We start from the raw sequence: 19013 nt of genomic DNA on the forward strand, positions 1-19013 counted from the left end.
AGAATTTAGACTGACAGGCAGCCTGGTGGGCACTAGACTTCTTGGGGTTCAATTCAGCCTCTGCCCTCACTGGCTGTGTGACTGCTTCATGCCTCAGTTTGCTCACTAGTAGAAACAAATCTGTAAAAATATCAGTAACGTTGGTCATCATGAGGATTAAATTAGTTAATATGTGCATACATGCTAAGTCGCCCCAGTCTTATCTAACTCCTTGTGACCTTGTAGACTTAGCCCACCAGGCTCCTCTGTCCGTGGGATTCTCCAGGCAAGAATACTGAAGTGGATTGCCATGCCCTCTTCCAGGGGATCTTCCCAACCCAGGGATTGAACCCGTAGGTCTTACATCTCCTGCACTGGCAGGCAGGTTCTTTACTATTAGCACCACCTGGGAAGCCCTAGTTAGCATGCTTAAAATAGTGCTGCAGGTGGGAAAAGTGGTGTCCGTGTTCGCTGTGAATATTACCCCATGCACAAGAATGGCATGAGCAAAGTCAAACAGATGCAAATGGGTGGCTCTCTGAGGGAGGCAAACAGACATCCTTGTTAAGAGCAGGTTTAGGTCAGTAGTTTTCAAATTATGGTATGCAAAAACTTCACATGGGAAGCATGTTAAAAATGTAGTGTCCTTCCAAAGATTTGATTTAGTAAACTTGGAGTGAAGCTTTGGGATCTGCACTTAAAATTTTTGATGTAGGTGATCAGCACATTTTTAGAAACCCAGGTTTCAGTGGGGAAGTACAGGCATTTAACATTGGTGAGGCCTCATGGGATTTGGCTTGGGCCATGAAAAGATATGGATGCTAATTGCATATTTAATATCTGCTTTATTAGGTGTGTCCAGAAAGCAGTAGAAGTATCTGGGAGGTACAGTGTGCATCCTACAACAACAAGCCGTTCATGGGCCGTTTTTATGAATGGGAACCATTTGCAGAAGGTAAGAGTAGCCCCAGTCCTGTCCACAGGAATCAGTTTTGTCTGTTCTCCAACCCTGTTGCCTTTTCGTTGTTGCTGGAGGAACTGGTGTGATGCTGGCTAGAGTGGCATGCAAGGAGGAGCTGGTAGTAATAGCTCTCAGGTGACAGCTGGATCTTTAGTCAGATGGGAGAGGCTTTGATTGGAGCAAGCAGCATCTGAGGATGGCAGGATGAGTGAGACAGAACAAGGATCGAGAAATGAGTAGAAGCAAGAGATTCAAGCTAAACCTGTGAGGAGTGAGCAAGGATAGTTTCCCTTTTCCTTGGTTCCTGCTGCAAGGGCTGGTATAATGGCTTAAGAGAGCATGTAGAGTTGTGGGACTGACAGTTGTTTGGCTTTTGTGCTGGGGGAGCCTCGAATGCAGTTTCCAAAGAGGAAGTGTGGTAGGCAACTATTGCAGAGCTCGTCAGCACTGTTCTAGATCTTGGAGTCACTTCCCTTTGCTGTTTGTTTTGTTTTGATGAGGACCATTTTTAAAGTCTTTATTAAGTTTTTACCATGTTGCTTCTGTTTTATGTTTTGGTTTTGGGGCCATAGTGAGTTGTGCTGATTCCGTTATAGAATCTGTGTCCACACGTGAGAAGTCATGCCTAGGTGTAAGGCCGTGGGAAGAGGGAGGCGGGATGGATGTCTGCTCTGAAATGGGATGTGGAATTATTTTTGTCTGCACATTTGTCTCAGAGAAGTGTCTGTAGCTTGGATTGGATTCTCAAAGTGGTCTCATGACCACTGCCCATTAGAATCACTGGGGAGCCTTCTAGAAATACTGAGGCCTGGGTACCACTCCCAGAGATTGTGATTTAATTGATTTGGGGTGCAGCCTGGGGATGGAGATTTTTTTTTAAGATCACAAGTCATTCTGATGGGCAGCTGGGGTTGAGAAACTCTAATCCAAGAGGGAGGCAGGATCTCAGAAGAGGTGGTGACTCTGGCTTAAATTAAGGCACAGAATCATAAGTGTTTTGTGAACTGTGAAATATATTCTTATGTCAGGGCAACAGTACTTGGCAGTGAGCACTTGGAGAAGTAACCCTTTCTTTTGTCTGAGCTGCACCCTTGCTTTTGTGTTGGCTGTGGGTAGTAATAGCTGCCTTACCGTGGTTCACTGGGAGGCAAGGTGAATTCCCCCAGCCATGCGCTGTTTGTCCCCATTGTTTACCCTGAAGCTGGAGCCACATCACCCAACCCTCTCTGCTTAGTTCCACGTGGTCCCCTGCCAGCTACCTGATCCTGTCAAGCCTGGTAGACTCAAGTCTAGTATCAAAAGCTCTTTGCACCCCACAAAGAAAACTCGTGCCGATATTTTCACCTATTATCAGTATTGCCTGTGGATGCCAGCTGTTGCCTATGTATGATTCTACTTTTTCTGTCCTTTTGTTTGCCCTGTCTCAGGCTGGACTTTAATTCTGAGTCCTCAGGTAGGAGAGGGGTAATTAACATCTGATTCAACTTTTTATTTTGGAAAATTTCAAACATATGTAAAGATAGATAGAATAGTATAATCATATGATAATAACCTCCTATATACCCATCACTTAGTTTCAACTCATGGCCAGTCTTTTTCATGTATAGTCCACCTGTTCATCCCCATCCAAATATGGCAAACTATTTGGATTCACATTATACAGCATTATTCACTGGTGCATATATTGATTAGAACTCTTGGTTGTAAGTGACGGAAACCCAGCCTACCTATATTTAAGCAAGAAAGATACTTTGTTGGTCCTGTTACTGGGAAGTCCAAGAGAGGGGCTGGGATTTAGATGTGGCTGCATTCCAGGGATTCAATAACATTAGGAGCCTGCTTTTCTCTCTTTCTCCATCTCTTGGTCAGTTTACTTACTTCTCAGGTGGATGGACAGGCTAACATGGCTTTGAACTTGCAATCATAGTAAGGAAGACTCTCTTATCTAGTGCTATGGGTTGAATTATGTCCCCCAATTTTTCTACCCCTGGTACCTATGAATTTACTTACCTGAAAATAAGGTCTTTGCATGTAATTAAGGTTCAGGTTAAGAAGAGGTCATACTGGATGAGGGTGGGCCCTTAATCCAATATGACTGGTATCCTTATATAAAGAGAAGAGACACAGACACACATATGGAGGACACCCAGGCACAGACAGAGGAAAGATGGCCATGTGACACCAAGGCAGAGCTTAGAGCGATGCAGCTACAAGTCAGGGAACACTAAGGGTTTCTGGAAAATGCCAGAAACCAGGAGGAGTAACAGAAAGATTCTACTGCAGAGATTGCAGAGGGAGCAGGGCCCTGCCAACACCTTGAGTTTGAATTCCCAGCCTCCAGAACTGTCAGAGAATAAATTCTGTTGTTTTAACCCACCCAGTTTGTGGTCATTTGTTATGGCAGCCTAGGAAACTAATATGCTTAATGAGGGCTTCGGTCTCAGAAAAACCACACTGTGATCTTTTTTGGGTCATATTCCCATCCCTGGACATGAGTTTAGGGCCTAGGTTGGGGGCAGTGGTCCTTGGGTTAACTCAGGTCATGTGACTAGCTCTCTGGTGGGAAACCCACATCCCAGGAAGCGGAGGTGGGACAGACAGAAAAACAGAATCTTCTACAGTAATTATTATCTACTTCTTCACCATAAGCCACTGAAATTTTGAAGGAGCCAGTGAGAATTGCTGGTGTTTTACAAAGAAAAGAAAAGAAAAGTGCAGAGCAGCAGCAGATTAAAGAAATCAACCATCTTCTGCACTGTGTTTGTTACTTTGTCTAGAAAATTTAGCATTCTTTAAAAATATTTACTGACATTAATATGTCTCACATGCCTAGGAGGAGAGGATCCCAGAGTCACTGAAACTGCACTTATTTTGGCTTTCTTTAAACAGTTCTTCTTACTGCTAAGATTGTTTTCTTGATTTTGTCCTCTTCCCTCTTAAATGACTCCCAGGCTGACCAGTGGGAGGAAGACGCTGTTAATGTTTCTGCAGGGTGTTCATATTTTACGGCTGGATTTTGCGTTCGGCTCTTGGCTTTGTTTGGATGTCTGTTGCTATTCACATGTGCCTACTTAGGGGAACAGCTGCACTCATTCAGCCCAATGCCACATAGAATAGTAAAAGCAGTGTACACTCTCTGATAAACACATTAATTTCACCACATGCTTCTTCTTAGACCTTTGACTGCATTTCTTGGATATAGTGATCTGTCCTAAGATAATGCCTCTAGGAATTTTTCTCATAGACTTAATACCGTAAAGACGATAGAAGTAGAATTCCAGTGTCTATGTGTGCCTGTTTACTCAGTATAGTGATAGTTCATGTGTCACCCTCGTCCCCCTTCACTCCAAATCACTTTGGACTATAAATTGTATGGTCAGTGTAGCTAGAAGAGGACACTTTAATAGGTAGAGTCTTGTTTAGGTGCACTGGAGAAAACTGTACCTGTTTTCATAACTAGAATCTAGAGTTCTGCCGGGTCACTGTGGGCTCTTTGGAGTGAATATCAGTCTTAATCCATAAACCAGGGGACAGCTTTGTATTGGTATTTTAATGCACCATATGACCCCAAGAGCTGAACTAAACAGAGCACAAATCTAAAAGCCAGAAGTGAGGCTGAGTCAGAACCTGGAGCTTGCCAACTGGTCGTATGACCAGGGCCAGTGTATCTGTCAGGACTGCGTATCTTGAGCTGCAGGAACAAAGAGCCCCTGAGTCCTTCTGACTGAACAGAACAAGTTTGTCTCTTGCTCAGATCACCTGGGTGACGCAGTATGTGTTCTGCTCATTCAGGGGTCCAGGCTGATAGAAGCAACATCTCAGCTTCTGCTTCCACTGAGGCAAGGAAAGGGAAGAAATGAATCACCCATGGATCCTTCACATTTCTGGGCTCAACTTCTGCTTCCACTGAGGCAAGGAAAGGGAAGAAATGAATCACCCATGGATCCTTCACATTTCTGGGCTCAACTTCTGCTTCCACTGAGGCAAGGAAAGGGAAGAAATGAATCACCCATGGATCCTTCACACTTCTCCCAGAAGTGATCAGTGTTGTTTCTGCTCACATCTCATTAGCCAAAGCAAGTGACACATCATGTTTAACTTCAAGGGCAGCAGGGAGGTACCATCCTGCTGTGTGCTCAAAGCAGAAGTGAAATATCTGTGACCACCCTAATGACTAGTACAGGCAGGAAGCTTCGAGAGAATTCCCTGAGTGTGTCTTCCTTCTGTAAGTTCAGGTGACTTTTATTAGGCTGCTTGCAAGAAGAGTAGATTTGGTTCTGGGGAATATTATAGGTGACACAGAGTTTCTAACAGTTACACGGCCCTGAGCCATTTAGACTATTCCTTCTCCTTGATTAAAGCTCCGAGGGGCAGGGATGGAATGTTGGCGCCAAGGAGTGCTGCTGACTCCTCGCAAGTCTAGCCCTGGCACAGACCACATTGGTGCGGGGGTCAAGGACTGTCGTAAACATGGACAGTATTATCAAAACTGAATGATGTGAGGAAGGAAGGCTTAGGGCCAGGTGCTGGTGGACCTGGGATTAGGATGTTTATGTTTTACTCAAGCAACTTTATTCATTCCTGGAATTCTCGCTCCATCAGCCCGCCCCTCCTGCTCAGACAGTTCATAGTCGTCATGGACTTTTCAGAGTGGACAGGGAAGGCCTAAGGGAAAGGAGAGGAGTTTTCCAGTTTTCTGCCCCCCAACAGATCCATTCTGAAGCTCTTTTATCCAGGCCTAGGAATACCCAGCAAAACAAGGCCATGTTTGCTCAGCATTTGAGTGTATCTTTGAGGACAAGGGACTTCCCTTGTAGCTCAGTTGGTAAAGGATCTGCCTGCAGTGCAGGAGACCCAGGTTCGATTCCTGACTTGGGAAGATCCCTTGGAGAGGGAAATGGCAACCCACTCCAGTATTCTTGCCTGGAGAATCCCATGGACAGAGGAGCCTGGAGGGCTACAGTCCTTGGGGGTCGCAAGAGTTGAACATGACTTAGCAACTAAACCTCCACTGAGGACAAAGCGAAATCCCGAGAGCAACCTCTTTGGAAAACAAAACAGTGATTTTGGTTTTATACATGAGTTGAGTATGAATGAATGGTATTGAGCTCCCCAGCAAAAGTTGGGGGTATTTAAGGGAGATATCTTAGGGTTGTAGACCTATATTTGAAGTCATTGTCTTTAGTGTGATAATTAAAGCCACTGTGATGGAGACCTTCAAGAGAGTATAGAATCACGAGGACAAGGGACTCAGGAAGGAGGTTTGGCGTATATGCATGTTAAAGAAGCAGGGGAAAAAAAAAAAAAAAGAAGCAGGGGAAAGGGACCCAACGATGAAAGGAGCCTGAGAAGAGGTGGCACCAAAGTGTTATAGTGCCTTATATCATCTCTAATAGTAATAAAGTCTATTGTGGCTTATAAAGTTCTATTACATACACCACAATGAGGGACAAATGAGATAATAGGAGTTGCAAGCACTTACTGTGTACCAGGCTAACTCATTTAATCTTTACAACAACCCTGTGAGGTGAGTCCTATTATCAGCCTCACTTTACACAAGAAACAAAGTAGATAATCATTAAATAATTATCCAAGGTCACCCAGATAGTAAGTGATAGAGACAGGTTCAAACCTCAGAATCTGGCTACAGAATCTCTACTTTCAATGTATATGAAAGCCAGGAGAAAGATATGTAGAGTTGTGAGCATTTCAGACCAGTCTTTCGTACCCGTTTTCCTTGTAGAAACTATCGGAGTAATTAAAGTTTAACTCTTCTTAAGAAAAAATAAAGAAAGGAGTGGTGGGGGAGAAGCAGTGAACACAGCTTAACACAGCAGGAAGTCAGGGGGAGGGTGGGAACTGAGAAAATAAGACTAGGATAGACTGATAGACTAGGATAGATAGATAGGAAAACCACTGGGAAGAATCTAGAGGGGTGGAGTAAGGAGGGAGGTAGGAGGGATCTTTAAGAGGGAGGGGACATGGGTATGCCTGTGGCTGATTCCTGTTGATGTGTGGTAGAAACTTTCACAATATTGAAAAGTAATTATCCTCCAATTAAAAATCAAATTTTAAAAAAGAGGGTAGCCAGTGAATAGGGCTTGCTCTTCCTTTTAAAAATTGTCATGAAGAAGGCATATTAAGGGTTTTTGCTAGCTTAATTTAAGGTAAAGAGAAACGTTTGTTTAGAATGGTAGAGAAATGAGAATTATGGAGATTGAGAGACTGAAACTTAAAAAGGAAGAATAAGGGTTTAATAGAAAGGTACCTATAAACCTAGTCTATCCTAGAAAAAAAGGTGGAAAATAGGCACCATTTTCCCTCCTGGAAAAATTATATTGTTGTTTCTCTGCATGCTGTTAATACAAAACTTCTTCACCATTAAATGAAAATTCATTTATTCAAAAGCAATGAAAGCAATCATAGTTCCATAAAAAATATTTATTTAAGAATGTTCACAGCAACTTTTTTCATGATAGCTTCAAACTGGAAACAACCCAACTATTTCATCGACAGGAGACTGAATAAACACACTGTGTTACATTTTTACAGTGGAGTATTACTCAGCAATGATAAAGAACACTCTACTGATACGTATAACGATCCAGGTGAATATCAGAAACACTGTGTTGACCAGAGTAAGCCAGATACAAGCCTATGCACTATCTGATTTCATTTATATTTTGTTCTAGAACAGGGAAATTTGGGCAACACTGATGGCAGTCAGAACAGTGTTTGCCTATGGGAGTGGGGAAGGAATAGCTGAAAAGGCCCATGATAGAGCTTTGTGGAATGATAGTCATGTTCCAGATAATAATTGGCATGGCTGTTACTCAAGTTTATGTAGTTGTCGAAACCCATCAACTGTACATTTGTGATCTATGCATTCTACTGTATATAAATGATACTTTAAAAAGTCATTAGATTCTCTTTCCTGTTTTGTCTCCATTCCTAAAAGTAAAATTTAGAGCTAACATAAGTTTCACCATTATAGGACTATTCTAAGTCTTGCTAGTTTGCCTCTCTCTTACTCTATTTTTTTTTTAATACTCTTTATTATTGACCATAGAGCCACAAGAGGATTTTAGGGAGAATGTACTCATATGCAGAGAATCACTTTGGAATCATTTAGGATCATAGGGCTTAGCTGAGCCTGGAAATCCTCAACTAGGTACAGAATCTGAAGAAGCAAGCTGCACATCTGTGTAAGTTAGCATTCTTCTTCTTTTTTTCATAAGCGGCAGACACCAATTTTGGCTAGGTCAAACACAAAAAGATTTTGTTGGAAGGATATCCAGTAGCTCTAAGAATCAACAGGAAGTGTGTGGGAGCAGGTTGGGTGAAGGACAGATACAAAGCAGTAGCTAGGGATCCCGGTGGACAGAACTGATGGACTTGCTTGCCTGCTGCTGGTGTTGCTGCAGTGGATACATTTTAACAGGTTTCTCCAGCCAAGACTCAGAGCCCTGGAAATAAGAGCCCCATGGCTCCGCACAGGCCACATGCCCACCACTTGGCTGGGGATAGAAGGGTTGGGGGAGTCCTGATTGACAGCCCCAGCAAGGCTACATGCAGAGGAGGAGAATAGATTCCCAGAAAGGAAATCCAGGTGCTGAACCAAAAGAAGGAAGAATGGGTCTGGGATGGCCCAAAACAACCAATATCCATGATGGAAACTCATGACAAGTCAGGATCCCCACCTGGTTTGTCAACTGTATTTAATGAGACTTCTTGACACCTTTGAGGGACTATTGGAATTAGACTATAACTTGTGATTGTCACTGTTTCCTTCTCGTGTTTACATTTCTGAAGATTTCTTCAGATAGGCCTCCTTATATAGGCATGGCATGTGACGGTGTGGGTTCTTTCTGCTTCCACACATTGTCAGACGTAATTTGGACTGACCAGCGTGTTTGCTCAGGGACCTGGGAGAAAGGCTGGGGTTCTGTGGTACCTTCATGCTGTGGCATGCTGTGTTGAGGATGACCTCAGGAGGAAGTGAAGGGGGCTAGTAATGGTTGTTCTTTTCCTGCTGATTTCTGTCATCCTAGACAGACTCTTGGGTGGGATTATATGTGTAAAGTACACCTACATCTGTGTACCTTAGATCAAGTGGGCCTTTGGAAGCATCCCTATGAACAAAGCTAGTGGAGGTGATAGAATTCCAGTTGAGCTATTTCAAATCTAAAAGACAATTCTGTGAAAGTGCTGCACTCAATATGCTAGAAAATTTGGAAAATTTAGCAGTGGCCCCAGGACCAGAAAAGGTCAGTTTTCACTCTAATCTCAAAGAAAGGCAATGCCAAAGAATGCTCAAACTACTGCATAATTGCACTCATCTCACACCCTAGCAAAGGAATGCCCAAAATTCTCCAAACCAGGCTTCAACAGACATGAACTGTGAACTTCCAGATGTTCAAGCTGGGTTTAGAAAAGGCAGAGGAATCAGAGATCAAATTGCCAACATCCATTGGATCATTGAAAAAGCAAGAGAGTTCCAGAAAAACATCTACTTCCGCTTTATTGACTACACCACAGCCTTTGACTGTGTGAATCACAACAAACTGTGGAAAATTCTTAAAGAGATGGGAATACCAGACCACCTTATCTGCCTCCTGAGAAATCTGTATGCAGGTCAAGAAGCAACAGTTAGAACTGGACATGGAACAACAGACTGGTTCCAAATCAAGAAAGGAGTACCTCAAGGCTGTATATTGTCATCTTGCTTATTTAACTTATATGCAGAATACATCATGTGAAATGCCAGACTGGATGAAGCACAAGCTCGAATCAAGATTGCCAGGAGAAATATCAGTAACCTCAGATACATAGATGACACCACCCTTAGGGCAGTAAGTGAAGAGGAACTAAAGAGCTTCTTGATAAAAGTGAAAGAGGAGAGTGAAAAAGTTGGCTTAGAAGTCAACATTCAGAAAACAAAGATCATGACATCCAGTCCCATGCTACTTCATGGCAAATAGATGGGGAAATAATGGAAACAGTGACAGACTTTATTTTCTTAGTATCCAAAATCACTGCAGATGGTGACTGCAGCCATGAAATTAAAAGACGCTTGCTCCTTGGAAGAGAAGCTATGACAAGCCTAGACAGTGTATTAAAAAGACAGAGATATCACCTTGACGAGTAAGGTCCACAGAGTCAAAGCTATGGTTTCTCCAGTAGTCATGTATGGATGTGAGAGTTGGACTATAAAAAAAAACTGAGCACAGAAGAATTGATACTTTTGAACTGTGGTGTTGGAGAAGACTCTTGAGAGTCCCTTGGACTGCAAGGAGATCCAACCAGTCCATCCAAAAGGAGATCAGTCCTGGTTGTTCATTGGAAGGACTGATGCTGAAGCTGAAGCTCCAATACTTTGGCCACCTGATGTGAAGAACTGACTCAGCGGAAAAGACCCTGATGCTAGGAAAGATTTAAGGCGGGAGGAGAAGGGGATGACAGAGGTTGAGATGGTTGGATGGCATCACTAACTCGATGGACGTGAGTTTGAGTAAGCTCTGGGAGTTGGTGATGAACAGGGAAGCCTGGTGTCCTGCAGTCCGTGGAGTCACAAAGAGTCGGACCTGACTGAACCACTGACTGACAGCTAGATCATGTGATCCTCTCCGTATCTAAAGAGTAAGAAGGATGTAGGGCGGGGCACATGTTATCAAGTCTCTGTGAGTGTTTTCCTGGGAAATTGAGGATTTGGAAAAGAAAAGATTGTTTGAGGGAGAACATTGCCCCTGCTCTTAAGCATTCTGGAAGGTGTAAATGTTCATGTAAAAGCAGTTTCTTTCCTTGCATTCGCACCAGTGTCATCCTAGGTAATTAGTAGAGAAAAGCCTCAGGATATATTTCAACATCTAAAAAGCAGATTAGTCTAAATGTAAATAATTTTGAGGATTTAAAGGCAAGGGTAAAACTTAAACCCATTGCAAAATATTCAATAATGAGACCCAGTCCTGTCATTTCGCTCTCCTGAGAAGCTCAGCTTTCTTCAAAGACTGCCTCTGTCCTCGTGATGTGTCTGGTCAGGATGGGCAAGGTCAGATGTCATTATTCTACAGACTCAAGAATTGAGCCTCCAGGTTGGATGATCTGCCCTGGGTCGCAGGATAAAATAGAAGGATCAGATTAAAGGAGGTGTTACATAACCACAGCCTGCTGATTTCAGAGCAGCCATTTGCCTCAGGGGCTATGAAAGAATTTTTCCCTTCATGTAAGTGACCGATTTGGTACCTTTAAAAACAAACAAATGTGTTTTTACATTGACGAAGACTTTTCCAAGAAATGCTGGGACTCTGTCTTAATCCTTGTAGCACAGTTCTCTCACCCTCTGAGCAGATGCCTCTGATCATAAATTGATAGAGCTGGGTCCCAAAGGAGTGGTCAGGACCTTTGGTTGCACCTTGCATGGATGTTGAGACACTAGTATGGGGCCAACATCAAGAGGTTTTTAGAATTAGACGTCTTAGAGCTGGAAACTAATCCATGAAAATGCAAATCCTGTTTAAGTTATAAATCCAGCCCATCCTTTTGCATATTGATGAAAGAGATTCTCCTTCATCTGCATACTCCCTCCCCCAAAGCTGTTAAACAGCAACCGTACCTGTCGGTATCTGTTTCTTAGAAATTGCAGTGAGAACATTCCATGAGTCAGTGGAACTTGTTAACAAAGGATTAAAGGGAAAATCTGTTGTATATCTGGGGTTGGGTAGGAGGAAGGGAGAGAGCAAGCTCCAGCATTCCTGTGTTTACCCAGGCGGTTGGCTTCACCTTCCTCTTCACAATGCCTACACTTTGTAATAAGGCCATTCTTACAATGCCCCTGTAATTCATCCTGGGATGATTGTTGCCTGGCTACCCTTTGGAACCACATTGAATGAAAGCTCCACATTTCCCCTTCAGATATTTGAAAGCAGCCATCTTGTCATTCTACATCTTGTTTCACCAATCTGCTAAATATTTATTTCCTTCCATTGACTCCATATGTATTGGAGCACACCACTTGTTTATCATCCTATCTACTCCCTTTAGAATCAATATATGAGTCATAACAAGCAGCTCTGGTTGAGTGTGTCTCTGGTGTGCAAGGCTCAGGAGCACGGAGTGTCACTGGCATGGATTAGTGATGTCTTGCATAACTATGGGAAGGGAGATGGTAGCATGTATCCTCCCTCTTTTCTTATAGTTGATTTACTGTATTGTGTTAGTTTCCTGTGTTGCTGCTGCTGCTAAGTCACATCAGTCGTGTCCAACTCTGTGTGACCCCATAGATGGCAGCCCACCAGGCTCCCCCATCCTTGGGATTCTCCAGGCAAGCACACTGGAGTGATTTGCCATTTCCTTCTCCAGTGCATGAAACGGAAAAGTGAAAGTGAAGTCGCTCAGTCGTGTCCAACTCTTCACGACCCCTTGGACTGTAGCCCGCCGGGCTCCTCCTTCCGTGGGATTTCCCAGGCAAGAGCACTGGCGTGGGTGCCATTGCCTTCTCCAGTTTCCTATGTATGGCAAAGTGATTCAGTTATACATATACATATATCCTTTCATTCTTTTTTAGATTCTTCTCTCTCATAGGTTATCACAGAATATTGAGTAGAGTTCCCTGTGCTATACAGCAGGTTCTCGTTGGTTATCTGTCTTATCTATAGTAGTGTATGTATGTTCATCCCAAGCTCCTGATTTATCCCTCCCCTCCCACATTTCTCATTTGGTAACCTTAAGTTTGTTAACCTCAACATCTGTGCGGTTGTTTCTGTCTTTCACACTGTGATAACATAGGTGCCAATTAACCCAGTAATGAAGGAAATGATGCAAATAAATGCAATGAATGCATTATGTTATGTCTAAAATGTGTTCACATTTAAAATGGAAGTAAAAAACCAAATAATATGTAACTGATTGTAATTTTCCAAGAGAAGACATTTAGGGTGGCTGAAATAGTCAGGGACAGACCTGGATTTCCCAGAGTAATCCTTCAAATTAAGGCTTCTTTCAGGGGCCCAGTATATCTAGAGGTAGAGAAACTAAATCAAGGATAGCTTCTAAAAACTGGATTGTCTGCTATCGATGTATTAAGTAGGTTTTATGCTGCATTTAGAGTTGTGTTTCCTGTCTGCATCTGAGGCTGGGTTGACTAAAGCAAAATAAAATGAGGTAGTGGCAGTGATTTATATCTGAATTATCCTGGTTCCAAACCCAGCTGTTTTCAGCCTGAACTATGCAGATAACTTGCCATCATGTCCTGAGTACACATGTGTCATTATCACACGTCTTTCCTGCAAAACCTCGGAGACACGAACAGCCATTTGAGGTCCTTTGAACCCAAATACTTAGGAACCTCATATTTATTGGGATATATATTTTTCCTTAAGATTACTAATTGTGATATACAGCCTGAAATAGAAGGCTTTGGTTCACAGCCATTTCTGTTCAAATGGGAGAAATTTCTGGATTGTTGCTTTTCTCATCTCTTTCCTGTTCTGCACCTGTCACTGGCCCACTATCCCCCCTTGATGGAAACCAGTGGTCACTGAGTGGCCCACTGTCCCCCTTGATGGAAACCAGTGGTCATTGAATGGCCCACTGAAGCAAACACACCTTAACTGCTCTTTCTGTGATGGGTCTAACATGGTGTAGCTGTAACTCCGCCCAGAGCTAAGCAGAAGTACTATCACTACTCTTATACAAGTCCTTCTGTTTGGCTCACCCTTTCATGGTTAGTGGTTAGTTTTTTATCTGGATTTTTTCATTCTTTTTGGGTTGCAAGATACACACATACACATACCACCACCACCCCACCCCCGGGAGGAAGCCACCGTTTAATTTGTTGACAAACATGTGTGGATATGTTTAAATACTTTAGAAGTAAAACAAGGAAAGTTCAGTTCAGTTGTCGCTCAGTCGTGTCCGACTCTTTGCGACCCCATGGACTGCAGCATGCCAGGCTTCCCTGTCTATCACAAACTCCCAGAGCTTACTCATACTCATGTCCATTGAGTCGGTGATGTCATCCAACCGTCTCATCCTCTATCGTCCCCTTCTGCTCCTGCCTTCACTCTTGCCCAACATCAGGGTCTTTTCCACCGAGTCAGTTCTTCACATCAGGTGGCCAAAGTATTGAAGCTTCAGCTTCATCATCAGTCCTTCCAATGACTATTCAGGGCTGGTTTCCTTTAGGATGGACTGGTTGGATCTCCTTGCAGTCCAAGGGACTCTCAAGAGTCTTCTCCAACACCACAGTTCAAATGCATCAATTCTTCGGCACTCAGCTGTCTTCATAGTCCAACACACATCCATACATGACTACCGGAAAAACCATAGCTTTGACTAGATGGACCTTTGTTGGCAAAGTAATATCTCTGCTTACTAATATACTGTCTAGGTTGGTAATAGCTTTTCTTCCAAGGGGCAAGCATCTTTTAATTTCATGGCTGCAGTCACCATCTGCAGTAATTTTGGAGCCTAAGGAAATAAAGTCTATCACTGTTTCCATTGCTTCTCCTTCGATTTGCCATGGAGATGATGGAAGCTAGTGGAGGTGATGGAATGCCAGTTGAGCTATTTCAAATCCTAAAAGATGATGCTGTGAAAGTGCTGCACTCAATATGCCAGCAAATTTGGAAAACTCAACAGTGGCCACAGGATTGGAAAAAAGTCAGTTTTTGTTCCAATCCCAAAAAAGGGCAATGCCAAAGAGTGTTCAAACTGCCCCACAATTGCACTCATCTCACACCCTAGCAAAGTAATGCTCAAAATTCTCCAAGCCAGGCTTCAACAGTACATGACTGTGAACTTCCAGAAGTTCAAGCTGAATTTAGAAAAGGTAGAGGAACCAGAAATCAAATTGCCAACATCCGTTGGATCATAGAGAAAGCAACAGAGTTCCAGAAAAACATCTACTTCCGCATTATTGATTATGCCAAAGCTTTGAACTGTGTGTATCACAACAACTGTGGAAAATTCTTAAAGAGATGGGAGTACCAGATCACCTGACCTGCCTCCTGAGAAATCTGTATGCAGGTCAAGAAGCAACAGTTAGAACTGGACATGGAACAACAGTCTGTTTCCAAATCAAGAAAGGAGTACCTCAAGGCTGTATATTGTCATCTTGCTTATTTAATTTATATGCAGAATACATCATGTGAAATGCCAGGCTGGATGAAGCACAAACTGGAATCAAGATTGCCAGGAAGAATATCAGTAACCTCAGATAGGCAGATGACACCACCCTTAGGGCAGAAAGTGAAGAGGAACTAAAGAGCCTCTTGATGAAAGCGAAAGAGGAGAGTGAAAACAAGAAAAGGCCCCATGTCAATTACAGTTTGGACCTGTAGATAACTACAGTTAGACTGCTAGGTAACAGTTTTGTAAATTCAAGTGATTGATAACATTACCAGCTTTGGGGCTAATCAACAGACTTTACAAGATTGCTATTTAGTAATTAATGAAAAAAAAAAGCTTAGGAGGACAAAACTCTACATTGTACTCAGTTAATCTTGTTCTTCTAAACTTTGTTGCAAATGGTTTTCATCATGGAGGCATGGAGGAGATTGGTGAGTAGATACTAATGGGGAAGGTTTGCATTTGGGAAAATCTGAAATGGAGCAGGTTATAGGTGAAGAGAGCCAGATGTTTCAGGGGTCAGAACCTCTAGGTAGACAAGCCTTGTCACGAGTTTAGTGAACCAAGAGTCACCAGCAGAGTAGGGCAAGAGACTGGCAGCGCAACCATAGATTTCACATGTTTTCCAAATTAATTTTTACTTTTAGATTTTATCAAGTTAGCCATAATTTATTGAGCTGAGTCAAGTTTTGGTCAGGGGAGTGGTTTGAAGTTTGCGTTAATCCCTGGAAGCAGCTTTCATCTAAAGTCATGTTCCAGCAAATGATTTTTCTTTTTTTTTTTTTTTAATTGAGCGGCACATTCAAAATAGGTCAAATTTAAACAGGGCAGTGGAGCTTTTGGTTTGGGGAAAAATTTGCAGTTGCTATTAAGAGATGTGTCTGTTATGATCATTTCAGCCTTGCCTGTCTTTAGGAAAGGGAGAAAGTAGAGGGGTGGGCTCTGACCTTCCTGTCCAATTCATATAACCTCTTGATGCCAAAAATTAGAAAGGAGAAGCGTATCAGATTCATAAGCATATCAGCCCAAATTCCATTTGCTCTTAAGGTTACGTAACTGCTCATCATGTAATACCTTGGGCCCTTGTCCAGGCAGCATGTAGATATTGGCAGCTTTGCGTGCTTTAATAGACCCCCATCAATCAGTCGCGATGCCTTGTCCCACACCCCATTGCCTTGTTTGTTTAAGCCGGCTTTGGAGGTTGTATAAATAGCTTTAGCAACCTACTCTCCCACCCCTGGTGATAAATGGCACCTTCAAAAAATCCCTTGGCATGTTGTTTGGGTTCAGAGGAGTAGAATTTGATCCACTCATGCTTATGATGATTATCAGCCTTATTCCCTGTATGTTCTCATGCGTTCCAGGCAGGGAGCATGGAGGGGCCCCTGGGTTAACTGCTCCCACCCTGCTCCCTGGACCTCCCAGGCCTCTGCTCTTTAGAATCAGCAAGTGTATAGTCCTGCCTCATGGAGCCTGCTAAGAGGCTGCCACATGAAACTGTGCCGCAGGACTGGACAGGTGAATTCAAGTTCACACAGAGTGGAAAGGTACACTTTTCCTCTTAAAAATTACAAGTTAAAAAAAGATTACTACAACACATCAGCATTGATTCAGGCAGCCACCTTTTGTTCTGTGTGAGAGATAGCCTTGGACTAGCAAGAGGGACAGTAAACAGAGGCCACAACCCCAGGGTCACCAACCCCAGCCTCCTTGGACCACAGTAAGAAATGACCTCCTCCCACTGTGAGGATCCAGTGAGATGATGTGTATAAAGGTTGTAAGTTCCACTATTGATGACCAGGTGCCTGCATCTTCCAGGTGAATTTCAGAGGGGTAAATGGTATGGGACAGGTCTTCCCTGGTGATCCAGTGATTAAGAATCTACCTGCAGAAGACACGGGTTTGATCCCTGGTCGGGGAAGATTCCACTTGCCGAGGGGCAACCAAACACATGCACCACCGCTACTGAAGTCCATGCTTCTAGAGCCCATGCTTCAAAACAAGAGAAGCCACTGCAATAAGAAGCCTGTGCATCACAACTAGAGAGTGATCCCCACTCGCTGCAACTAGAGAAAGCCCATGCACAGCAACAAAGACCCAGTACAGCCAAAAAAAATGAAAAAAAAATTGAAAATAGTATGTATGAGGCGTACGCAGATGTTGGGAAAGGCATTCCAGGCAGAGGGAACAGCACAAGAGATGGTGCAAAGGTGGAAAATATAGAATGTATTAGGGGAATATCAGGGAGCGTCCTTTGGCTGGAACAAAGAGTGTATAAAGGGAAGAAAAGCAGGATAAGGTTGGACTGGAAGTCTGGGGCCAGATTACGAAGGGCCTCAAATAGGAGGCTGAGGAAATTGGACTTCGTTTTATAGGCAGTGAGGAGCTATTGGGGTTTCTTAAGCAGGGGAGTAACATGATCACAGCTGAGCTTCAGGAAAATTAATCTGGCAGCAAAGTGCTGCAAAACCTCTTTGGAATAAGAAGGGGTATAAATAAATAAATAATTCGAAAATTTGGCAGGAGTGTTTTCAAATACGTTCTGAAATGTATATGCTATATATTTTGAAATGATAATGTCTTTCTTGTTCTTTATTTTCCCCTCACAGCAGCCAAATTCCTTTTTTGTTCCCTCTTTTCTTTCTTTTCTACATTCCCTCCCTCCCTCTCCCTCTTTCTCTGATTCTTTCCCTTACTTGCTCATGCTCATTTACTCTGCTGCTCCTTCTCTGCCTGCCTTTCACGGTGAGTGTTCTTTGGGGTGGTGGTGGGGGGAGTGCAACCCAGCCAGAGGTTGAGGGTTCCAGCACAGTGCTTCCCAAAGGTCTCACTGTGGGGACTCTGTGTCCACTGTAATGGAGCTCCACTACTGAAGGCAGGGCAGTCATCCAACTGTGATTGTCATCAATCCCGACCTTACAAAATATAGGTATTTTGAATGAATAGGCAAATTCCTGTAATTCAGTGTCCCCAGCCCCCAAATTCTAATGCCTGATGATCTGAGGTGGAGCTGATCCAATAACAGAAAGAAAGTGCACAATAAATGCAATGCACTTGAATCATCCCGAAAACCATCCCCCCTCCCCTCGGTCCCTGGAATAATCGTCTTCCACAAAAAAGGTTAAGTACTGCTGCTGTAATTCATGTGGACAGTGTTTCTATAATCCAATTTTCTGGACTCATCACTGAAAGATTCAGTCAACGTCTGCAACTCTTGGGTTAGCAAGAATAATAGCATTTCTGTGGATTTTATTGATACAGCCTGTGTCCCTTGCTCAAGCAAACTTAAATCAATGTGTTTAAACCCTGGGTGTTCGTGGATTTCACTTGCAGGTTTGTGACCCTGTGTGACCTCCCCTGACTGAGATATGAATCTGAAAATTCTGCTTTGCAAGATATCTGTACAGAAAAGGGTCATTTAGCTTTATTTTCCTTCACTGATTTGTGCATTTGAAACAACATTCATTAATGAGTTAGAAAAAGTTTGTTTCTGTGAAAAATGGCAATCAAGTGAGAGATAAACCTATTATGAGATGTGGAAGTATGGTTAACTCATAGTATGTAGCATAAGGCTATGAACAGAAACTCTCCATGGAAATGTGATTCCCAAAAAAGCTGGGAGCCTCTATAAACATTTTTATATTTGTGAATCTGGGAATTCAAGAAGGTTCCAGATGTATGCCTCAGGAATGTCAAGAGTCTGCTGTAAATCTAAATTCACAAAACAGATAAATTATTGGCTGACTATTCAGATTGCAAAACAATTTTTCATTTTATTAAATATTTACTGCGTGTTTACCCTAGAGAAGTCCTTTAAGTAAATATAGTTAGCATTTGATTTAAAGACATTCAATGTATACAACTGTTTCTGAATACACATACTATGTTAAGTAGAATGTCTTTTTCATGGCACTAGGAAATTTTAAGATAATCATTTTTCCACATT

The 19013-nt window shown here is 42.8% G+C and overlaps 1 protein-coding gene across 5 annotated transcripts in view; it reads left to right on the forward strand.

Annotated features, from left to right (window-relative positions):
• Nucleotides 1-19013, forward strand: part of THSD4 (thrombospondin type 1 domain containing 4) — a 630092-nt gene that overhangs the window by 140130 nt on the left and 470949 nt on the right. For all 5 annotated transcript variants that reach the window (XM_043470952.1, XM_043470955.1, XM_043470954.1 and 2 more), the window contains one exon: nucleotides 832-934. In XM_043470952.1, coding sequence (XP_043326887.1) covers nucleotides 832-934 — 103 coding nt within the window. The remainder of the gene's footprint in view (nucleotides 1-831; nucleotides 935-19013) is intronic.

Source organism: Cervus canadensis, chromosome 6 (genome assembly GCF_019320065.1).
Source record: "Cervus canadensis isolate Bull #8, Minnesota chromosome 6, ASM1932006v1, whole genome shotgun sequence".
Lineage (NCBI taxonomy): Eukaryota > Metazoa > Chordata > Mammalia > Artiodactyla > Cervidae > Cervus > Cervus canadensis.